This window comes from Sylvia atricapilla, chromosome 2 (genome assembly GCF_009819655.1).
Source record: "Sylvia atricapilla isolate bSylAtr1 chromosome 2, bSylAtr1.pri, whole genome shotgun sequence".
NCBI lineage: Eukaryota > Metazoa > Chordata > Aves > Passeriformes > Sylviidae > Sylvia > Sylvia atricapilla.
The window spans coordinates 28,246,857-28,272,000 of record NC_089141.1 but is presented as its reverse complement, the minus strand read 5'-3'; the positions used below and the strand labels follow the sequence as shown (position 1 = coordinate 28,272,000).

Sequence of the window (25,144 nt, the reverse complement as noted above, 5' to 3'; positions counted from 1 at the left end):
CTTTCATCCCCAATTCAAGTGACTACTAGAGCTGCATTATTGACATGAGGCATTCACAGATCTCACAGCAGTTCATTAATTTCTTATCACTTGGATGTAACTTAATGCCCTGTTACCATGTAGATATGTGAAGGCCAGGGAAACAAAGAGGAGAGGTAAAACTCTCCTAGACCTTTGCAAATAGCATGCCCTAGGATCACTTAACTGTCTGTTTACGTGCAGCAGTCTACAGGGTGAAATGCACCAGGAGATTTTAATTTCCAGGAAGACTGAGTTTGTGTCTCATTCAAAATATGCTACCATCCCTACAGCATCCCAGATAACATAATGGGATCAGTACCAACTGGAAAGGAAGATGTTTTTGCTGAATCACTGTCGCTGCGTCTGATCTTAGGTAAACACCTACAGGCACTGGGGTCAGCACTTGAGGGAATACTTGTATAGAAGTGCTTCCTTTATGAGTCACCCACACCATTTACTGTGGCACAGTTCTTCACACCATACTGTGGCACTGAACTTTCAGAAGAGAGTGCTTTACCTTGAGTCATCAGCTGTAGATCTCCCCCAAGATACCCTGTGATGGAGGACAGCAGCATGCAAAGCAGAAAACAGCAACATGAGTGAGAAGGGAAGGTGCAGAAGTATGTGAAGTATTCGTCTCTCCCAGCCATGAAGGGCATCCAGCAATCTTTGTCAGTCATGAGTCAAGGATAAGGGACAAAATCAAAATTATTTTCTATTAAAAAAAAAAAAAAAAAAAAAAAAAAAAAAGTTAAGCAGTTGCTAGTCCAGTAGGCTAAAAAACAAGAGAGCTAAGAGGAGATGCTTCATTCCAGATGAAGGTCTGCAGATGCAGAGCCACATCTCTTGGAGAGTGTGCATGGACTGCAAGAAAATAAAGGGGAGTTCACAAGCCGGTGTGCTGCGGCTCCCTCCGGTGTCCACCGCGAGCAAGAGCAGCAGGACACCTCCAGCTATTTCTCTGCGGCTTGTCTGGTATGTAAAATACTGAACAGCTTCCCAGCCAGCAGTTCCATCACCACCAGCATCGCCCCCATCTGCCCCAAGCCCTCCAAATGGAGGAGTTCTGCTACGACAAGGGATCTACCTGCACCAAGCAGCTGAGGGAGAATGTCTTCCAGTTTGAAAGAAAAATTTAAAGCTCAAAAGCAATCAGCAGAAACCTCACCCAGTACTGGCTTTGGGCACAGTTTGGACACTGCTCTGTGGGAGATGGTGGTACACATTGGTAGATGAAAACATTTGGCATCAATGAAAATTTCCAAATAAATATGTTCAAAACTCACAAGGTCTTCAGGATGTTTTAGTTAGCTTGTTAAGCAGTAACAGCTCAAATGACAACACAGAGGCACAGAGAAAAACAAAAGCCAAACCAAGGTGTGTGGGAAATTGCCCAAACATACTGCTATGAAAAAGCCAAGGATCTGAAAGGATTCCTCAAACTGGTGTGTAGTTACAACTTCCATCACGTCCTTTTGGTTATCTAATGACCTCTTGAGCATTTCCAATGGACTCAGTTTTAGCCGGTCCCTGAAAGTGGGAATGGTGGTGTCTTGATCCAGTGAAAGAGAGGAATGGTGCTTGGGTTCAGAGGGCTGCCCTGCTGAGCAGCGAAATACTTAACTTTCCCTACCCCCTCTGCACTTCTGGTATGGTCCATCACTGGTGCATCCTCCAGGAATCTTGGGAGGACCACAAATAAGAAGGAACAGTAGTTTTCCTCTTGAACACTGCTGCTACTGATGTTCAGCCACTCTCAGGTAAGAAGTGGTGGCTTCAGTTGTATCATGTGTGGGCAACATGGGTCTCATATGCCAGAGAGGACATAGGGAGCATTTCCTTTAGTAACTCTACATAAGGCATTATAGGACTTTATTTCCAGTTTGCAGTTAGTTGAGAACAAATGAGGGTTACTAAGCTACCAGGATGAGCCTTAGGGGACACAGCTTTCCCTTACAAGATTTCTGCCTTTCATTCCTGTATGAGGTAGGGAGCTGGGGTAATTTCCTAGCTTTCTCCTTGGCTCCAGGACCGAGATTGTGTCTTGAACCTCATCCAATGCCTCCTCAAACCCAGCGGAGTTGTTACAGAAGCAGTAAAGGGAAGAAGTCAGTGCAAGCAACAGGAGGGAGTCGGAGCCAGAGGCTGTTGGAGGAAGAGTTAGGGAAGAGTGGCTATTCCAGTGGGACTTGTGGGGCTTGCACCTCCATCAATCATGAAATGCACCATGCTTGGAGGCACAGGGGAGTCAGGAGAATGGCAGTGAAATGGCAGTGAAGGTCGGGTCTCATTTGTCATCTTCCTTCTCAGTTTGTCCCTCGCTCTCTCTCTCTCTCTCTCTCTCTCTCTCTCTCCCTCTCTCTCAATTTTTTTTTTTTCCCTGCCTTTCTCAGGCCAGAACGGCAGCGGCGCTGCAGGACGGGCCCTGTGGCCGGTACCTGTTCCCATTCCTTGTGCTCCCTGCTCTCCACGAGCCTGGTCCAGTGGGAAGCGCAGCCCCTCCGTCCTGCCGGGAAGCGCCAGCGGGGCAGCGGGGTGATGTCACCACTGTCGCTGCCCGCCGATGTCCCCCTGCCAGCCCGTCTGCCCTCCGGCCCCGGCCCTGCTCCATCCTGTAGGGAGAGGGAGAGCCGCGGGCAGCATCCGGGCGCGTCCCGCGGGACAACGGGATGCGGGCTCCGCAGTGTCCCTGTGCCGCAGGCAGCCGGGGAAGCAGGGAAGGGGACCGAAGCGCTGGGTTGGGGACGGGCAGCAGCTGAGTCGGGAAACGTGGCTAGAGGTAGCGGCCTGAGGAGAAGCCGGGCTGCACAGAAGGGCAGGACGAAAGGGGACACCAGCGCGCAACGCAGACCCAAGAATCCATCCCTGGTGCTGGGCCATCCTGGGGGAATGGGAGGAGCCCTTTCGGAGGACAATAAACTCTGGAATGAGGGTGTGGGCTGCTGCTCCTCGCTCCCCCCTCATTCCACATGCATGATGATACCATATCCCTCCATCTCGCTGGCTTCTTGGGGTTTTTTTTCTTTTTTTTTTTTTTTTTTTTTTTTTTTTTTCCTCTTTTCCCAGAAATTGTGTTTTGAAGACAACCAAAAGGAGAACGTGTTCTGGGTGTGGCTGCATGCGATTTACCCAATAGCCAAAGTGGGGGGGCGCCGAAGGGGAAAAACAGAGCGTCTGCTGCTGAAGGGAGTGGAAGCTGAGGGCTGCAGTAAGTGATGGGGACCCTGTCTTTTCTTTCAGTGCTCCTGCAGATAACTGAAAAGTAGAAGAGAATGGAGGGAGAGAACGTGGGGAAAACTTTTCGTTGCATGCTGAGGGTGTGTGTGGAGCAGGGTACAGCCATCCAAATGGGAAAAGAGATAGGGACTGGAGAAAGGGGATGGAAAGAGGAACAAAGCAGGTGGTGTTATAAGTTCAGTACAGGATGTTTCAGAAATACCTGGAAAACTGGCCACATGAGGAGGGAGACACGAGGGAGGCTGGGGAAGACCAAATGGTCTTGAGAGGAAAATAGGTACAACAAGCAAAGTTTCTGAGATATAGGGGAGGGTATACCAGTTCCTGCCTTAGCTTTCCTCTGTTCTCCTCTCCACAGGGATGAAGACCTCTGGAACCTGTATACTGTTTTGTGTCTTAACACTCTTCTTGTCCCCAGCTGGTGAGTTCTTATGCCCAGGGGAAGGATTTCTTCCCCATCTGGGCCCCACGGAGTTTCCTACACAAAATAATGTGCAATGACCTAAGGACAGAGATATGTAGAGGGGTAGTGAAGGGGGATGGACCAGACAGGAAAGGCAAGGTGGATATATAGGATTGTAAGGAACCAAATTAGAAATTGCAAAGTTTCCCTTTTGTGACGCTCCAGTAAGTACTGGGAGTCACAAGAGACAGAGGTCCACAGCTTCTACTGCAGGTATGTTATAGTAAGCAAAACATCCAGATCAAGCTGAGAAAGAGGGTTAGGTGTGCTTTGTGCTTACTGCTGTACCGCCTGTGTATGCATGATCTGCAGGGCATCTCCTAGTGCTCTGCAAAATACGTTCTGTCGTAGTTGTGACACATTTGCTGTCACTAGCATTTCCTGCTGGAATGACCTCATTCCAAGCCACTCTACTGCTGGGAGGTTTTGTAGTATTTGTACAGCTGTTTTGAGAAACCTCACCTGTGTACTTCAGACCATTTTCTGCCTTTGATGATGGTCGTTGCTGTTATTCTGTTTTGTGTCTCCATTACTTTGTTTGCTTGGAGATACTTCGGCAAAATTTCAAATCAAATTTGCTTTTCTAAAAAAAAAAGCATAACAACAACAAAAAAGAATGAAACAAGAGGGCAGGATGAGACATTAGAGTCAGAAGACTCAGGACAGATAGTGAAAGATTAATTTCAGTGGGTGGACAAAGCTTTGCCCAGGAAAGACTGTATGTAGGAGAGAGATGATTACCTATCACATTCGAACCAGGTTATTCCAATACTCTCCTTGATCCTCCACTCATGCTGAAACCTGATTCTGCTCCAAATAGCACTTTTTCCTTTAACGGTGCACAATTAACAGTGTCATGTTTATGACTGAAGCAGGGAGGTAAGGCACCCAAGAGATGAGCTTAGGTGGACTACAATTTGAAAGAGGGAAAAAAAAAAAAAAAAAGGCTCTGGTTTTGATTATGCATGAAGGAAGCCTGAAAAGAATATTTCTTACTTTTGAGTATTTTGTTTTAGCACTTCTCTTTGGTTTTGTTTGTTTTAACTTGGAAAACGACAGGAATCACCAGCTGGTCTCTCATTGTTTCTTTTGATTTTTGGGTAAGCTACAGATTTGTTGAGTTAGGGTTGCAGTTCTAAACCCCAACGATTAATTTACTTCAGCTTGGATAAGAAAGTCCGGTTGTTTGTAAGGCTTATTTATTTGGAACCATAGTAAATATAATTTGAAGGTGGGATAAGAAAATCACCCTTTTTGTGTCCTTGCCTCATATGCAGACATTTCACTTCACTTAGGTCCTTTTGTTTTAGAATTGGACTGGTTTTCTATTCAACCCCTAGGGGAAAACAAAATTCATAATAGCTGACTTGTCAATGTTAGAAAAGAGGGAGGAGCCTTCTTGTCTTTTCTACACATCTCTTCAAATCCAGCACTGCTGGCTTTTGCAACGGTTTCAGGATTTGCATCCTTCCTTTTGCATGAGGAACAAACAAGAAAGTGCTCAGCACCATTTTCTTCTCTTCTTGTTACAATTAAGAGATTAGCCAGAACAGGGGAAGTTTTGGGCTGTATTAAATTGTGTAGTTAAGTCATTATACATGTCTGGCTCTCCTTTGGTTAATTGCCAGCAGCTGAGCCCTTGCTGGCAGCTGGGTGGGGAACAGAATATCAGGGTCCAGCAACTCCTGTAATGCTGTAGAGGAGGATTTCGCAGGGGTCCCAGGAGACGCTCTGCGGCCTGCAAGTAACTGCCCTTGGAATGTGGAAGAACTATGACAAAAACTCCTGACCTGATAGTTTTTACCCACACAGTGCTCCTATTAAGAGCAGAAAGCTGCAGGCTGAGGTCACAGGACATAGCAGCATGCACAGATTTTTGGGCTGGTCATGCACACATGCCTGTAGTGCCCCAGATTACTGGCTTTTTCCTGCCAACTCCTTCCTTCATCCCACCCCAGTTCTGCAGACATTTCCCTCGTCTGTGGCTAGCAGGAAATATTTTCCTATTCCTGGCTGCTGTAAGGAAGCTGCTCTGTCACCCTTTATGTTTGAACAAACAAACAGTCTAGCCCAGCTTCAAATTCTTCCATGTAGCATGCACAGCCAAGCCTTCATAACTCCCCTTCTCCAGTTCACCCAGAGGCTGAGAGGGCAATGATTATCTGCTCTGTGCTCCTTACCCAGGCTGGGTGATTTGCCTAAGGAGCTACAAAACCTGCAGTCTGCTTTTTACTGTACTAATGACTCAATCCATGTCCCCAAGTGAATAATTTCCATTACTCAGTTTCCTCTTTCATAAAACAAGAGATAGGGATTTTGCTCAGCCTCCAGAGCAGGGAGACCACATGATTTTTTTTTTTTTTTTTTTTTTTTTTTCAAAATGTGTCAAAAGATGTTTCAGAAGAGCAAAGTCTGGTAGCAGATCTGGAGGTATTTACTAACTTGTCCCTGTGCCTAGGCATTGACCCTGATGGAAGCAGCAGGGATAGGATCAGGACCCGCTGTATTCGTGAGCCTTTAAACAACAAATGCAGCCAGCAGTGGAGGCTGAGTTTAAGCATTTCTCCCTTCAGTAGAGGGCAGTAGTGTCTCCTGAATAGATAAACAGTAAAATTTCACAAAGCCTGCACACTATAAAAATCTGTCTTTTTCATGGCCCTCTTTTCTTCTCTTGCAGACTGGTTTCCATGGATGGTCAATGGGCAAGAACTGGAAAATGCAAATCGTAAGTATTACAGGCACGTTAATGTGCCAAAGATTGCTCATGTGACCTAGTTTTCCTGGGGAGTTACAGCCTATTTAGTAGAAAATATTGTTCTTTGTTTCCTTGCCTATGACATTGTGAGCTTATCTTTCAGTGAAAATTAAACAAGCTCTCCAAGACAACCTGCTAAGTGTCACATGCTCTTTACAAATAATTCTTTAGTGCAGGGGTCCTGAACACTTACCTGAAGGGTATAAAGTTATGGTCACAGTCAAAGGTTGTGGGAGATCCAGAAAAGCTGTAAATCTTCGACCACGAGATGCTTGGGGAACTCTACTGCTGCTCAGAAATATCCTAGGGAAAATGGTGCACAAGTGGCATAGTGCTTTAGTAGTGAGGCCACTGGGAAAGGGTATTGACTGATCTTCTTACTGGCTGTGTCGTTGGGGGTGAATTGCTTTATCCCTCTAGACCTTAATTCATTTTTGCCGCATGGTAAGGTAAAATGAATGTACATTTACATCACGCTTCAGCACCCAAAAGGACCACAAAGGCTTGCCTTTTTTTCAGACCTGAAGCCCCTGGCTAAGTCTGCAGACATCTCTCAGCTATGGTCCCATCATGTGTAATATCTGGAGCTTCCCAGAAAACTATTCAGAATCCAGCCCAAAACATGTCCTCCAAGCATCCTTTCCTTCATGCTTTACCTCTCTACCACAGCTTTGCCATCAGTTGCTTTTCAGAGATACTCATCCACTGATGAATTTCTGCAGTCAAGGCTAGGTTTTGGACTTGCCTCCCTCCTTCTCTGCCATAGGTGCCTCAGCTGTCTGTCCTAGTGCTGCAAGAGCCCTCAGCACCTTCATTTCGAAGTCTTTCTTTCCCATCAAGATGCCAACAGTGGCCATATCTGAGAAGTCAAAATATGCATCCACAATTCACTGAGGGTTGATACAATATATGCACTAAGAAATCTAGTCTCAGGCCAGTCACCAGAAAGGGGAGTGGATAGTAGAGGGTTGGGGGTACCATGTTTGATTATGTATTTGCTGGATTGGATCCCACTCTCATGAGCCTATAATGGCAGGAGAGTTAATTCAAGCTGGCTCTGGCTGGCTGTGTAAGGGACCATAAAGTAAAGACAAACTTTTTCAAGGACATTCTCTTTTCCAGGTGGAGATAACCCCGAAAGCACCTCTGGTAAGCTCCAATCTCTTGGTATCTTCATGCTTCTTTTTCCCTTTTTGCCACTCCTGCCTACACAGAAGCAGAAATTATCCATTATGCCCAGAAACGCCTCATCCCACTTTTGATGTGCAGCAGCCGTTCTTCCAGCACTTATGGCTATCTGGGAGTCCTTTCTGTGCTCCACACAGGGAGATGAATTTAGGGTGACTTAATTGTCTGTTCTCCAAGGAAATGCCAATCTCACATAATGTACCAGGGCTCCCTAAAGATGTTTCCACTGCAGGAGTCCATGAAATTCAATGCTCATACATCCTTAGCTCCCAGAGAAGGTGGCAGGAACAAAGAGACTAAATGAGGAGGGTGAGAAATTGGACAGGCTCAAACTGGGACACAGGTGGTGTATGTGTGTCCGCTGACAGGTAGCAGATGTGCTTCAGTTCTCAGGAGACAGAGGTGCCAAAATGCCCCTGAAAGTAGTAAAGCAAACCCTGGGCATTGTTGGAGCAGGGAAGTGGAAATTCTGTTCTTTCACTACTGGCTGCCCCACCGTGCTTTGCAGCTGTGTCACAGGGGGGCAGCAAAATGTCTGCAAAGGGAAGGGTAGATGGAGGACTTGGAAGATAAGCACTTAGAGCACACAGTGTATGACCTTAGAGAGTGGAGATGACCTCAGGAGGACACAGAGCTGGTGGGACTGTAGGCAATTGCCACAATGGCCAATGGAGGAAAAGAGATGCTCCAGAAGGAGGCTCCCCACTTTCTCCAACCCCACTCTGAGTTCAAATCTGTCACCACTGGCCTTTGGGATGGTTTCTCCCTCTCTGCTGGAGCAGTCTCTCAAACACATCCCTCCGAGGTGGTGAAGACCAGGCAGGGCAGGGAGAGGAAGAACATGTGGTTGATGCTGTGGTTCAGAGAGAGACAGCTGTGCGTGGCTGTTTCTGGGGAATGTGGTCTGACTGTATGGAAACTTATCTAAGAGTGGTGTCTTGTTGTCTAGAATATCAGCTCCACAGCTTGTCCTCTCACCTCACTCTGCCCATCAACTAGCTGCAGTATTTGTTGTGGGTCAGACTGCCAGGAGACAACACTGGAAGAGGAAAGTGGAAGCACAGTGTTGTATCTACAGGATCTGTGATCTTAGTGGTTGGGATGGGAGGCAAAAACAACTTGTGCTCAATGTATGAGGCCTAACAGTCTGTAGGAGAGTAGGACTCAGTGTCCAGACCAAACTGGTGGTGACTGACCTACATCTAAAGGGTAAAAGACTAAAAGTGAAGCCTTTACAGCAAACTTGGGCTTCAAAATGCTTACTGTTGAGGGATCAAGCAAAACTCTTCACAAAGGATGTGCCATTGGGACCCATCTTTGCTCTGCAACATCCTATCAGCTCTAGCACACCCAGCATATTTGCAGGGAAAGCCTGCAGTTACTCTGACTGATAATCAGATAATAACACCACAATCAGCATTGGCTATGAACCAGATGTGAGATCGCTACTAGTCAGGACTGGTAAGCCATCAGCAGAACAATGGAAGGAGGAAAGAAGCTCGAATTAAGATCTTTCAGTACATCTCTTTTTCCACGTGCAGCTGTCACACCACCTGCACTTCTTCCTCTTGGGAAGGAGGAAGTTTATTCTGGGTTTATTCTCAGTTTGCAGCCACATGTTGTGGACCCTCCTTCCCTCTCCTCACGCAGTCCCTTGCACACCTGGAATCCTGCCTTCTCTGACTGCCCCTAAGCCCCACACCCAAAAGATTCATTCTCTTTAACACACGTGTTTTGTCTGTGTTTCTGGCTAACACTATGGCACCTGAGCAGAAGTCCTCTGCAATTGCTCATAAGAGCTTACACCTGGCAGTCAGTTGTCTAAATTCCTTTCCAGTTCATTACTGTGTAAATTATGAAATTTGCTGGTTTGCTGTGGTACAGATGGGTTACTTTATTAGAAGGAATAACAAATCAACCTCTTTTTGACCCCTTTTTGTCCCCTTTTGACCCCTCTTTTTGTCATAAAGAACCAGTGGTGTTGCAACATTGTTTCTTAAAGGTGTGTGTCACTGTTCCTTATGAAGAGCAGTCACAAACTCCTTCGCCTCTTGACTCGATAAAGGGTAATTACAGCAGCTAAAGAAATGTACCTGAGTTCTTAAGTCAGAATGTCCTTACAGTGTAATTTTGAACAGTAGTGGTAATGCTTTTTAGCATTGTTGACTGCATAGCTGGCACTAGACTCACATTGGATTTGTACCTTATGGTTTCATTTCAGTAACAATGAAATCTTTTTCCACATTAGAAGTTACAATGGAAGGCTCTAGAAAGAGTTTTCCAGATATTTGTTTTGATTAAGCTGATTTCTAGGAAGGAATCATGGTAACTAACTAACTTTGCTACCCTCTGTCTTCCAGTTCAGTCTGGCAGTGAAACACCAACGGCTTCATCAGGTTTGTTTAAGTTTGCTGCCTGCACCCACTCCCAGACCCACTTTCACCCACCCGTTACTTCTCAAGAGAGGTTCTATCTAGGCACAGAACTCTGTCTCCTGGAAAATTGCTTTAAATTGTTCCTTGAGTTAGAAGTACTGGAGAATGATGGTAGTGGAAGCTGAAGCCTTCTCCTGGATGGCATGCCTGGGAAGGGAGGAGCTGGCAGATCAGCAGACCAGATACAATGGGTCAATATTGTGTCAGTGGCCAAGATACGACATTTCAGAATGACTTGCAAGAAAATCCATTGTAGTTGATTGTCCAGAAAAAAAAGGAACTAGATTTGTATCCTGAAATGTGATAATTACACATCTATTAGAAACACCTCTTCAATATGCAAGTGAAAATTACATTTTGTTTATATGGGTCTGTCCCCTTTACAACATGTGCCTCTTGTATTCTGGGTGTCCAGTGGGCTTGGTTTGTGTTTCGCTCAACTTTCCCTTCCTCTTGTCTTGCGAATCAAGGGGATCACAAATGTCGGCACTATTTCCCTCTTCTCTAAACCAACCCCATCTCTCACATGAAAGTGACAAGAGGCTGGAGTTCCTTCCCTAGAAGCCTGGAGAACTGTATCTAGTGATTAAGTTATGTCTGTGCCTGAATGAGTGCACGTGGCCATGATGCTGGATTGCACCTCTGTGTCTGTGTGTGTGTTCTCAGACTGTCGTGAGGAAAAGTTCCCTTGCACACGCCTGTACTCTGTTCACAAGCCAGTGAAGCAATGTATCAGCTACCTCTGTGTTACAAGGTAAGAAAGCAGCAATCCCCTAAGAAAATAATTGAAAACTGCTGAGAAATGGTATATCTGGTTCAGCAATTGTTGCCTTTGAAGACTAGAGGTTTTTCTCTGGGAACCTATGGGTGAGATTAATCCTATCCTCAGAGTGTCCTTTTAAGGTTAATTATTTTAAACAACACAATGACCACAGTCTGTGCAGCACTAAGGAGGTGTAATATGCCCCATATTTTAATCCATAATTAAAGTATTTGGTAATTTATAGGGCCATGAAAATCATCAGAGGTATGGAACACCTCTCCTACAGAGATAGGCTAAAACAGCTGGGATTATTCAGCCTCAAGAAGAGAAGGCTCCAGGGAGAACTCATTGCAGCCTCCAGTACCTAAAGAGGGCTTATAAAACAGAGGGAGAGCAACATTTTACATGGGCAAATAGTGATAAGACAAAGGGGAATGGTTTTAAACTGAAAGAAGAGAGATTTAGATTTGATGTCAGGAAGGAATTCTTTACTCAGAGGGTGGTGAGGCACTGGCACAGGCTGCCCAAGGAAGTTGTCAATGCCCCATCTTTGGGAGTGTTCAAGGCGAGGTTCAATGTGGAGTCTTGAGCAACCTGATCCAGTGGGTGACATTCCTGCCCATGGAAGTGAGTTTGGAACTAGGTGATCTTCAAGGTCCCTTCCAACCCAAGCCTTTCTATGATGCTAAGATTTCATGAACTCTTTACAAAGATTACTTTGCTATTGAGCAGCTTTATTCTCAGCTAAGAAGTAATAAAAATTTAGGATTTGCCTGCTCACTAGTGAATAAACATGTCTATTCCCTGTATCCCTTTCTTGTTTCTTTGTGTCCCTGTGCCTTCTGCTGCTGATCCTGGTGATCCCGCAGTGTGCGTCGCATGTATGTAATAAACAAGGAGGTGTGCACTCGCATTATCTGCAAGGAGAATGAGGTCATGCAAGGTGAGTGGTATCACAGGCTAGCCTAGAAGGATAGCTGCAGACCTGTGATAGACTCCCCAAGCTAACTAGTTGGCTTAGACCCTAATCCACATGCAGTGTCTTCCCTGGACTTTGAAGGAGTTCTAATGCAATGCAATCTTGGACCTAATATACATGCCATGATAAAAAAACTGGGAAGTGGATATTGTACTACCAAGAAATATGATAGCTCTCTATTCCTCGATCTTGATCATGGTCCAGTAGTCCCAGACACACCCTTACTCAAAGTTGTACTCCTTTGAGGTTAAAGAGTAAATCTCAGTATTTCTGTTCATGAATAGAAGCAAGATCCAGTCTAGATTTTTTTATGCAATCTTTGTTGCAGCAAAATACAAGTGGCTTTAATATGTTATGTACATGCGTAAAGCCAGAAGGAAAGTCAAAAAAGTCTAAGGACTTGCTTTGCTTGTCTCATGTTTATGAGAAGTCAGCAGTTTCAACAGTTTCTGTAGATGCAGTGCAGGATGTACCTCTAGCTATTGTGCTGGTGAAGAATTTGAAGGCAGCTTTGATTATCTGTCAACCTGTGTGTGTCTGTTTGTCTTCAGATGAGATCTGTCGCCAGCTGGCTGGCCTTCCTCCTCGACGTCTCCGCCGATCCGGGCAGCCCCTGCCTCTCCCTTGCAGACAGCTCCTGGAGCAGCAGCGCAGGCCTGATGCTCTGTGAGCTACCTACAGGAGAAGAGGAAAGGGAAGAGAGAGAAGTCATCATGCACCACCTACAGTCCAAGACAAGTGCTTCTTGTTTGTGATTCCCCCATCACTTCCTTGCTTCTGTGCCTTCTTCTACATCCTCTTCTTCAGGTGCTGCAGTGCACAGGGTACCCTCTCTGCTAGTCTGTCATGGCAGCTGTTGTCATCTTTATAATCTATTGCTGAGGATATGGGATTCTCCCCTCTTTTCTCTCACACTCTGCCTGGCAGGCTGTGAGCTGCTCATTTCCCAGAGGTCCTTATAAATGTGCTGCGCCTTCTCTTGCTTTGCCCCTAGAGAGAGACAGAAATGGGGGCAGGATGAAGTTCCCCCCAATGGCACAGATGCCCTAAGCTGCATCTCATCTCACCTTCATGCCCTAGGACTCCTGCCCTAGATTTCTTGGTCAGCTTGAGCCTCTCCAGTTCTCCCGAGCCGCTGAGTGTGTTAGCACATTCTCCTCCTTGTGTCTGCTGGCCTCAGGGAAGTGACAGAACTGGGAGATGAGCTGTCCTAAATCCAAGGCAGACTTCATTGTCCCTGGGTGGCAACAGATCATTTATAACTACCTCTGGGAAGTTTTTGTCTCAAGCCCATTGCCTCCCTCATACACATCTGCTACCAAAGGAAAAAATTCTGTGTTTATTATGGCATTATATTTTTCTCAAGAAAATTATGTTGGATCAGAGTGCTGCCTCTTCTACTCCTCCTCTCCCCTGTTCTTGTCCCTCCCTTCCCACTGAAGACACTTCTTGATGCCCATTCCAGGCAGGTTCCAGGGAACAGTAATTACAGCTGCCTTCACTCCTAAGCTCAAGAAAGCCCATGAAGAACCTGTGTGACCTGACATTACTGAGACTTTGCAATGAATTGTCTTGGTGTCTTGTCTTGGTCTGGCTACCTCCACACTCTCCAGTTGCTGTGCCTGCTTTCAGTCTTCAGTTGAGTTCCTACCTCCTAACCTGGAAGCTCCTGCACAAAGCAGGAAGGAGTTGCAAATTGGAATCAAATGGGGTACCAGAATCATTATCTGGGATTGCTGTTTATCTGGGACCTGGGATTTTCCTGCAGAATCTCTGACTGTGCTGACCTGCACAGATCCAGGTGCTGATGGGGAGGGTAAACATACCTGCAAGTGTAAGTGCTTATACAGACCAGCCTGGGCAGAAGAATTCACTGTGGAAGCACTGGATGTCTGGTTTGCTCAAGGACTTTGTTTTCTAGATATATGGAGAACATTTCCAGAGATATGGGCAGTTTTCATGATGAGACTGGGTAGGGTAAGTGGGGAAGAACAGTCTGAATTGTATTAATCACTCCATGTGACTCTTAGTGGCACAATTCTGTGGATCAGCAAGACTCTGTCTCCAGGATCTCCCAAGTAACTGAAAGCCAATTTGCTAGATTTGGCATTCACTCCCCTCACATAATAAACTCTTCTGCTGAACAGAGACCATTCAGTTTTGCAGGAGCACTGTCCTGTTGCACAGAGCCAGGGTCACACAGTAAGAGGGACAGTTTGCTGCACAGAGGCAGACATCTCAGAAAAAGAGCAAAATCAGTAGTGTAGGACCATCTCACCAGGACCTGCATTTCTGCTGTTTGCAGCAAGAAGCTGGTTACACTCTGTGTAGGAGAAGACACCCTGTGCAGACAGATTCCATTTGAGGTCAAAATTAGCCCTGGATGGGCTAAATCTCTCTATGTTAATCCAGTATAGAGGAGAAAGAATTCCAAATCATGCAGTGACTAGAATTTTGCCCTACATCCAGGAGCACTGTACTGCTACTCAGAGGATGATGCTCCTCTTGAGTACTCCAGGCTCATGAGACTAGGAATGAGGGAGGGATTTCTTTGTACTGAGAGGGTGCATATTTCTGTAGAGAGGAGAGTACTGACAGCCTGATCTCAAAGACATTCAAGCCACTGGCAGCCACTGGTTTCCATGCTGGGATACCTGTGAAAATTGCCTGTGTGGAGGAAGGTAGGATGGACATGGGATGTGAGATCTTGGAAACTGGACTAGGTCAAGTCTGCACTCTGTATTTAGAGGTGAATATACATCGCTATAGATACATAACTGGGTAACATAGCTACTGTACAGCATATAGAAATTTAGCTTTCATACAGGTTGGGAAGTGGTTAGAAGCCTTTCTGTTGCTTGCTTTCAGCAGGGACAGGAAGAGGTGCTCCTGTCTAGGAGAACACTGTTTTAATGCTAAAGTCTATATAATCCATATTAAAAGAAAAATTATTTCCTGTTATTCTTGGCAACTTTCAGGCGTTTGAGTTTATTTGTCTCTTGCTGTATTTCCTCCAGATTTGTGGGGAGACTTGATTCCAGATTGAATCTATCATTGGAACCTTTTACTCCCTGCTAGCCTAGACCTCTGTCACCCTCCTTTCACTCCTGAATCATAAGTCTTCCTGGGAACTTCTTTTTTCTAGAGAAACATAACATTTTCTCTGCCTTTTTTTTTTTTTTTTTTTTTTTTTACCGTGGATAGCTCTGCTAGGTTTTCCTGACAATTGGTAGCTGCTGAACAAAGGGATAACTCCTCCCAGCCCATGGAATTTGTGCTGAGGACACATCTTTTCACTGTGTACGTGCCATGACTTTCTGGTGGAGAATTAACATCTCCTAATAAAATGGCAAGATGACTGAAATAAGAGAAAAGCTGTAATAAATATCACATAAGCAGAGAAGAACTTGTTCGCTACAACCATTTAACTCAATAATGAGAATAACTGAGAGACTACATTAAAAATTACACATCTGGGTCAAAAGGATTAGGAAAATTTCTTTATCATTGATTTTCTGACTTTTTCATAGTTTCATCAGGCATTGACTGTACATCATATTTTGGTTGAAAAGATCAAGCACTAAGATGTGGGGGAGTCTGAGCAGTGTCTTCATGTGCAAGCAGTCAAGTCTGCATTTAGATGGTATTTCTAGAACAAAAGTGGCTGTGGGCCAAATTGCCATTAAGCTGCCTCTGAGAGTGCCCCACAGATCTCCAGGACTAAACCAGACAATGCAGGTTTTTGCACAGCCTCTCCTCCATGCCCCTTCCCGGCTGAAGCTGCGATGTCCTGATCTCGGACTGCCGTAATGGATACAGCCTCATCCCCAGTGACTGGACATACTACTCCCAGCTACAGGACCAGACCCTGCTCTGTCTCATAAACCCAGCCTTTGCAGTGCTCCTGTACTGGCACTTCCCCCTGGCTGTGTGAGCCAAGTACTACATATGCCATCAACTGTTTGTAATTCAGCTTATTTTTTTCCTTTCCTTTTCCCTTACACTAGAGTCGGCCCACACTTCATTAGCACTTGCCCCTTACACAGATTTATTTCCCCTGCTACTCCAACCTGAATTACCATATCTGGACATCACTTTCTCTTGCAAGCCAGGGAAGTGGTTTTTAAATATGCCTCCAGGTAGGTGTGCTGCTCATGCAGTTGGGCTAGCCACAAAGAAAGCTGACAGAGCTCTGGTTTTAGAAGCATGATTCTGCATTTGTGGCTGATTTTCATAATCTCTCCTGACCTGGAGCGGGAGTTAGATGCCCTGTGGTCATTTCCCACACAATGGCTGTTCCTTCTCCTTTTGCTGGCACAGCTCTTCAGGGCTGTGACCAGCTTGAAGGCTGCTGCTTAAAGCCAGTGCTCCAATGTCTTCTCCCCAGTTTGAAGCAGTGCCTCACTGCTGGGCATGTGGAGCTAACAAGAATGGGAAGGCTGTCAGAGGCAGCGGACATGTCACCTAGAAGAAGCTCCTGAAACTTGTTGCTTGAATCTTGTCCACAAGAACTCAGAGTGTGAACAGAGCATTGACATCGGGCATCTCAGCTCAGAAGAATCCCTCAAGGATGTACCGCTGGCTGCCATGTGGGCTTGTTCTTCACAGAGGGGACTGGTCCTCGCCACCCACCCAAAAAGAGCATCTCTCCTAGACAAAGAACAGCTGGGTTGAAACCAAAAGGGATTTTAGCTTTAATTTATTCTTTTCAGTTGTTCAGGTGTTTTTATTCCCAGAGGTGTGTTGAAGTACACCATCCAGTAGTATTGACCCCAGACACCACATGGTGACATTGTTTGGCAGTGTACATTTGTCCAGCTGTGAACAGCTCCCTGACCTGGGGACAGAGGAAATCTGAATTCCAGTTCTGAATCTCTTCACCCCCTGCTTTCTGATCTTTAGCATATTGCTTTCTTCTCTCTGTTCCCTGCCATCCGTAGCCCCTGTAATTCAGCAAGTTGGTATAAACTCCCACAAAATAGAGAGCTGGATTTTAGTCCATTAAAAAAGTTATTTAAAAATGTGTGAGAAATACCACAAAGATATTTGATTGTCTACTTTTGCTATCAGTGTAAATCATTTCTAAAAATAAAAACATGTTCAATAATACTAATTATATCAATTAAAATGCAAACAGTATGTGCTTGTTGCTAGTATGCTGAAGTATATTTACTAAGTGAATTGTGAAAAACATTTAATTCATTTCATGAATAAAATATCTATCAGAATGTAGTTTGGGGCATTTTACTAAGACTGCAATTCCTACACAAATACAGCTGGTCACAAATTAGCAAAAAGGTATAATAGAGAAGCATATGTAATTCAATGTGTCTAATTAATAAGTCATGTCAGATCTCATCTGCTTAAATATAAGAATGAATACAGGTTAAGCTGTGCAATTTTTTAAATAAATGTGGACATTGAGATAGTATATGTTTCCAGTTAAGATCACGGATGAACTTACATTGAAAGCCAGCATGCCGAGCTAACTTCAAAGCTGCTCAGATTGCTCAGAGCCTTGTCCAAGTGAATTTGACAACAGCAGGGGATGGAGAATCCACAACTTATTCTAATATTGCACCACACTTAAGATTGAGAATAGTTTCCCGCTGTCAGATCATAAATTCCTTTATTGCCTCTGTTCTTTTTGCTGTGCATCTCTGAGCAAACTCTGTCTCCCCTACAATATAGCTGCAGACAACTGAAGCAAATAACAAGAAGAAACTTTTAATTAATACAAAGTACAAGTTGAATAGCAAAACAAGACATTAAAATTATTGAAGTCCATTCTCTTCCTTTGGGGAAATTGTGTTAAAAAATGCAAAACACGACATAAAATCAGTGGTTCAATTAAAGGATTTGCAGTCTGTGTCCCTGCAGCGGGCCACTTTTTCTATGCTCACACAGCATCTACTTCTTGTGCACCACCTTCTCACCCTGAGGTCACTTTCAATTTCTCTGCCTTGGGTTTGGTAGCCTTGGGTTTCACTGTTTTGCCTGTAGCTGGATCTTTGCCTATTTTGGTCTGTCAGTTTTCATATTCTGTAGCTACTCCATAGCCATTCTGGCTGCCAGCATCTTGGCTTTCCTTGGGACTTTCTTCACAGCCAGAGCTTATCCAGGCTCCTTGGCAGTGCCAGTTGAGGTGGGTCTTGGCCTTTGCTGCCTTCTTGGCACCTTCAAAAGCATTTCTTTTCTGCCTGGTGGAGTGTGAGTGTAGTTGCTCCTGAGACTCTCCATGCTGTGATGACCAGTGATTTTCTCATCAGCTCTGCTTGAGCCCAGCACTGTCATCACACAGAGTCTTTTTTGGCTCCATTGTCCATCAGCTGCTCTCTTTGTAGTCGCTCATTTGTTCAGCTTAGGAAAGGCGTCTGAACGCTTTGTAGTCTCTGGAAACCTCTTCACCATTTCTGTTCCCTGAGAGTCCCCAGGGGCACTGCTTCACAGTAGATTTTTGCTTCTCCAATCTCAAAGCATTTCTGGCCTTGTTTCCCATTTTCCAAATTGGAATGGGACCAAGCTATCCACCCTTAGGTAAATTTGCCTGTGCCTTACCTGTACCTGCACAAAAGTGACAGAAGAGAGGAGTGGACCTGGTGTCCCCACGTTGAGCACAGACTGGGCAAAAGGAAATTTCTGATTGTGTATGTGAGTACAAGATCAAGAGATGCTCATGAGGACTTCCAGACAAGGAAACCTTATACGACTGCAAGGTTCTCAGCACACAACTGACAACCAAGGAACATCCAACACGCAATTTTTTTACTGAACTCCCAAGACTTCTTTCTCAGTCTCGCCAACGAAACACTTCTCCAAAGACAACAGGGAAGCTAAAATCAGGATTTACCACCCAGGCCCCAGGTGCAAGCTCTTTTTGCACTAGGTAGCAAGAGCTGCAGCACTGCACAAACACGAGCTAATCACAGGCAGCACTGGTTTGCAAAACCATAACCACAGCTAGAAGGTGAGCCTCATTGTGAAAAACTGCAGTGCAAAACCGAGTTTCTCCCTGTGGCTTGCAGATGATTGCAGAGACATGGAGTTAGTGACTTCCATTGAGGAGGGGGAAGATGTGATCTGAAGCAGGCTGTGGGGCACCAGACCAGGGAGCTGAGTTGTGGGAGAATGGAGTAACACTGGAACAGAGCCTGCAGCTCCCTGAGCACACAGAGGGTGTTCTCCAGGTCAGCACATAGTCAGGAGCCAAGTGAGATGAGCAGGGCATGCTGAGGCTGAGGCTGCAGGCACTGCAATGGGAAGCAGCAGGGTGGAAGCAGCTCTGGCAGGTACTTTACCCCCAGTTCTCAGCATGGGGAGGGCATGTTCTGCTCTCATCACAGAGTCTGTTTCTCTTAGCGTTAATGAGATAAGGTCCCAATCATGTCACGGCCTCAAGCCAGAGAACACACTAGAGGACATTTCGCCTAAGTATGTGGGTTTTGGTCACATTTCTTATCTGCATCCATGATGGGGAAGCCGTTCACTAGGTCTCAAGCTCCTCAACCCAATCTTGCCCCTTTCCTGATGATCCCAGCAGGTGTCAGTCTCTGGCAGCAAGGGCTGGAAGTGCTGCAGCCTAGAGACACGGTGGAGGGTACTAACACAGGCAGAGAGAGAAAATAATTGTAGGCTTACAGGGCCAGAATTAAGGATTATTAGTTCCTGTAAGGAGCCCCAGGCTGAGCTGGCAGAGAGCTGCAGGGCAGGAATGAGAACACTCACAGGGCTGCGGTTAAAATATGTATACTCAATTCAATAGTTTCACCCTAATTTGCCTCATCCCCCAGCACCAAAACAAGCTCAACAGTGAAACAAAAATAAACTGCAGGTCAGGTCTCCAGGTAAAGATTTTTCAGTGCAAGCCTGGAAAGCTGAATTACAAGTAGAACACACAATAACGTATAACCTTAGTGCACACCCGGCAACCAGATGCCTTCAATTCTGCATCAGTGGCATCACTGACAATCCTGCAGCAATGCAGCAATGCAAGTTTTGTAAATCCACCCTCCCACACATCCTGAACTCCTGCCTTTTTTACTTCCCTCTTCCCTCTCATAACCTGGGATCCCTGCTCTTGTCTAATTTAAATGCAGCCTCCGTGACATTCACCCCACAGTGCTTTAGCTTTGCCTTTGCAAACCTCACCACCACAACCATGCCTCTCTGGTGAAGTCCACCCCAAGCAGACCTCACAGACATCCTCACAACTTTTATACATCTCTGTGGTGCTGCATATTCCGCAAAAATCACTGCTTTGGTAATGCAGCTGCTGAAACCTCCTCCCCAGGCATGGCATCCACAGCTGCATCACAAGATGGGCTGGCAGCTCTAGGGACAAGGCTCTCTGCCCCATGTCCTAAGAGCAAACTGCTCTACATCTACTGTGGAGGGGTTTTTTGCAAGCAGGACTGGAGTCATGGGAGTGGTGTGTCTGGCAGAGGTGTCTGAGCAAGTGCACTACTTTTGTGTTGGGCCTGGGTCATCCTAAATTGGGTGACGAATCTTTATGGACTGAAGGCAGTGCAATGTGTGTGTGTGTGTGTAATAAATAAGCATTTTGATATATAGTCTCACGTTTAGGATGTGCTCATATTAAGGGAGCATGTTCTATGTGCTTATAATAAAGGAGCATAATAGCTCATTTATTTGCCAGTTCCTAAGTGCAGGGAGCTCCACCATTCCCCTGCTCAGGGTCTCTGTGCAAGTCAGTGGCTGGGGTGCATCAGCACTTGTGGAGCAGAGAAAGTTTTTCTGTTTGAGGTTTTCTCTTGAGGCCAGGGGAAGCAGGTGTCTGTGTTTCTTGTGTTCAGTGTCAAACCAACCAACTGGGGATAGAGGCGCTACTTTCAAAAGGCGATTTCTGAGCAAAGGGTGAATGGAAAAAATAAATATATATTTATAATGGCATGCACCAACACATGACTTCCTGTTGACTAAACAAGCAACTTCTCTGCTTTGGGGCTGGATAATTTAAATTATTCACTGTATTTTTGCTGTCTAATTTCTTGGTGATTTGCTTTCTGCATCTTTCATAAAAGTAATGGTGGCATGCTTCCTCTCACCCCAACTTACACCTGACCACTGCTCTGGAGCCAGCAGTTATTTCTCTGTTCTCACTCCAAAATTAAAATTTAAGCCCTGAGCATAAGAAACCTGAAGGGATGCTGAAACATTCTTCCATGATCCCAAAAAGCTGGAGAAGTGTCTTTTGCTAGATAACACTCCAAATACAGCAGCACAGGGACCCTCTCCAGCCTTCCCCACCAGCCTTTAACTGACCCGGGCTTTGATCAGAAACACTGATGGAGATATCTTCAGTATTTCCCTCTCCCATCTTCAGGTCCCTCTTCAAATGGGTTTTCATTGAGCAGAAAGGACAGAAAACTGAAATGGTCGGCATGTGTCCTTGTGTATTAGCTCCCAGCATATCCTTGACACAGATTTGGCAATTTTCAACCAGGGAAAAAGCTGGACAAGCAATCAGATCAGGGATCAGTGACCTTTCCACGGTTTTCTAGTTACTATTTTTATATTATTTACTATTTTTTTTTACCCAGAGCGGGGATGACATCTGCTAATGAGCAAAATCTTGCTGTGGCAAGAGACCACAGCTCCAGTTTCAGGCAGAACTGCATAGGAACTGAAGGTCCCTCTTAAAAGGGACTGAAGGTCCCCAGACTTGCTACAAGATACTCAAACACATCCACACCAGAATGTTTCTGCTCTGGGGATTAGAGACAGAGGCAGAGAATATCTAGCACTGACTTTATGCCCTTGCACCTCACATGTGAGGGAGGTTACCAGTCTAAATGAAGGACATTAGAAAGCCTACAGCAATGTTTAGACTTGAGAGCCTTGCCATTAATTATAGTTCATCTGTTTATTCATCCATTCCTTCTTTTTTATCTCTCTGGAGAGCAAAGAAACTCTCAACATTTAAGGGAAAGAGCATGGCTTAAATATGGAAGGACGAATTCCACTTGCGGGCAGAACCTGAGAAAGGATCTAGTTATATGTTTTATGAGACTTGACATGTAAAACCTTTGAGAAAATAATTTTGCACCAATTAAATTTATGGGGAAGACCAGGCTGGCCATGGAGATATTTCTTGACTCCTTTCAAAGTAGAAAAATTTATATAAAATTTTTTGCAATCTTTTTGCTATGAAAGTTGAGAACCAGCACAAGAATAAAGGTAAATATAGTTGGATTTATTAACTGAAACACAAACAGTTATGATCTCTAAGAAGCAGATTTCCCAGAGTGTTTTGCTTTTTTTTTTTGCTTTTCTCTTTTTTTTTTGATATCCTGTGTAACAAATGTCTTCTTTGAATTATTTAAAGAAAATCTAGTATTAAAGTGTGATGTGTTGGTCTGACTTACAAGATTGGTCACAAGGTGCTACTAGAGTAAAGGCTGAAAGGGGACAGCTATTTCATTACCCAGAGTGTTCTCTTAGATTCTGTTAAGTAGGACAGGGATTCTCAAGGATTTTAGTCTCTTCTAGCTTTGGTCAAACACTAGGAGCCAGATCCTCAAGGAGGATAATTGCCACAGCTCTTGAGACCAATGCAGCTGCCAAAATGTGTGTTCATTGAGCAATAGTCCTACCCTGGCATTTCCCTCAGGAGCTGGACAGCCCAATGCCTGGACCTTGCAGGCGTGCTTCTCCTTTTCCTGAAGTATGCCATGCTCTCTGCTCTCAAAAACAAGTCCTCCCCAAGTGCTGGGCTAGAGAGTTGGCTCTGTTCTGGCAACTCATCTCTCCTTTGCATGTTTTTGCATATACTGGTTTCGCAAAGCCTTAGCATTCTGAAAACCAGTAAAATTAATAAAGAAAGTTAATCAAGCAGAGAAAAAACGAAGAACTACCCTAGCATGAGGTAAACAAAACCCGTGCTTCTCAGCCATGCGCCACTTGAGGCAGAAACGGAGCAGAATGTCCCCTGGCTGCCTCCTCTGTGCGCAGCCCAAGGCACTGCCCCATCCCTGGGCTGCCCTTCAGCCCTGCAGAGGGGATGGGTGCCAGGGCAGGAGCAGAGCCTGGCCAGCCCAGAGCAGTGCTGGCAGAGCAAAGTGTGTGCAGCCTGAGTGCCAGCCTGGCTGTGACAGCGCAGAGCTCAGTCAGGGGGTCCTGACTGCCACTCTGCCACCAGCAGAGCTCAATGCTGGTGCCAGCACCACCTGGAACAGCAGGATCAGGCCCAGAGTCACCCCCCACTGGTGCCTTGTGCACAGCTTTGCGATGCAGGTCTGCCACCACTCCTGGTGTGTTGACAGGGCTCAGACACCGTGGAAATGTTCAGGTGCCAACTTGAGGCCAGCCTCTCTCCACCGAACCCGGGGGGCTGGGGCCCTTTCCCTCTCATCTTCAGCTTCGGTGCTGCTCCATGCAACTGCCAGGCTTTTCAGGGGGTCACAGAAGAGCAGGGAAAGTCTGCCCAACATTTGGTGTTCCCTGAGCTCCTTCCAGCGGGGTGGCTCCAGGTTGCTGCACAGAGCTGCCTGTGCTGGAGCAGGACAGGGTCACCACCGTCCCTGCACAGCTGTGTGATGTGAAGCCTGGAGGCATGGTGTGGTTTTGCCCACATTCACACTAGTGGTACACAAGCTCTCAAGTCCCCCTCTAACCACTAGACAATGTTTCCTGCCTTGTTATGCTATTGATATTATTTCAGAATAATTTTGCAGGCAGGGGGGCCAGTAGGCAGTGCAGGGGGGGTGGTGACCAATGGGTGCTGAGCATCTTTCAGAACTGATGCCCCTTTGCATCTCAACACTTTTCTCTTCAGCTCCTGCAGCTCCAGAGACCCTTCTAACTCCTCCCTCAACCACACCCCGATGAAAGCCAGCAGGGAATAGATAGGGGTGAATGGGGAGGGGACACAGGCCAGTCCGCATTTCTGTACATCAGGTCAGAGGGCTGCACTGACAGAGTCTGCGAGATAACCTCCCTGTAATCCCATCGCCTGACAGAGACCCTGGGAGTCATGGACAGGTAAAATGAGTGCCTCTGGTTTCTTGCTCATATGAGAGTCTTTCTGTCACAATTAACTTGCTTTCCCTTTGGTCTTGACCATCCCTTTCCCTTTTCCCAATCTGACTAATTGGTCTAACTCCCTGCCTCTCCTGCTCTTGCAGCTTGCATCTCTGTGTCTCTGTTGTTCTTTCTCTTTGACTGTCTGCCACCTGTACTCTTCGCCCTTTCTGTCATTTCTTTCTTGTGGCTATTTTCTGTTCCTTTCATTGTTTTTCTTTTCTAGAAACAAAGGATGATAACAGAAGGATGAACAGTCAGATGCTATCTGCTGCTTAAGCACCTCAGTCCTCTACTTGCACTGCAATTACTCTGTGAGCTTATTATGACTAATTACTCTCCACAACTGCATACTATGCACACACTCAGGGAGCTTCACTCTGATTTCATGAATCTTGAGGAGAAGATCTCTGTTCAGGCTGTTTCTCCAGTGCCCAGGTATAATCACTGCTCCTGTGTCCTTGCTGCTTTCCCTTGAGCTATGCTATAGCCATAGGAGTTGCCTGTGTATCCAGCAGTTTACACCTAACCTGACATCTGCTCAGTTGCTCCACACAACATCTGTTCATTCATTATTTTGTGTGCAGCAGCCATATTCTGAAGCCTTTCCTGGGAAAAAAAAAACCTGGGATGGTGTACTCCAGAGGAAAGGGAGAAAAAGAATTGATGTTAATGAACATTTCTAGTTGAACAAATATCTTCTGTGATTCAAATTGTCTTCAATTTGTTCTGAAACTGAAAAATAATCTAAGTGATCGTAATTTTATTTTTCTGTGGTTTGGGGTCATTTCTTGTTCTTCACTCTTATTTGCATCCACATGCTACTCTGCACCAGCAAAACATTGAACAGAGAAAAATGGAATGAGATGAGAAAAGGGACAATTAGAAGAAGAAGAAGAATCAGAAACATCTTGAAAGCAAATGGTTTTGCCCAAAACTTAAAAAAAAAAAAAAAAAAAAAAGGAAAGTCTGTTTTCCCTGATGTTTTTGATGCAATGAAAACATTTTCCCATATGGGTTTTAATGAAACACCAACATAATTGTAATTGTTTTTCACCTGGCTTATATGTTTCTTCTGCAAGCAATTGCCTTTTGCACAGTGCCTCTGCTCTGTTTTCTGCAGTTGTGGCACACCCCAGGTAAGTGCTTTGCAAGCCTCTGGCCTATCACACTTGTGCAATTTCCTGGGTTATCCCTTCTGGACAATCTGAGGATCTGTCACCACAGAACAGATCCCCTCTCCAGCATCTCTGTTATCGGGCAC

General features: G+C 45.4%; 1 protein-coding gene across 1 annotated transcript; it reads left to right on the top strand.

Moving 5' to 3' along the window:
- Positions 1-10,002: 10,002 nt before the first annotated feature.
- Positions 10,003-13,888, top strand: MFAP5 (microfibril associated protein 5; the record flags this gene model as incomplete). Its single annotated transcript, XM_066340304.1, has 4 exons — positions 10,003-10,060; positions 10,766-10,853; positions 11,732-11,805; positions 12,393-13,888. Coding segments are annotated over 4 exons (339 nt in total), but the record flags the coding sequence as incomplete, so codon positions are not given.
- Between the last annotated feature and the right edge of the window lie 11,256 nt (positions 13,889-25,144).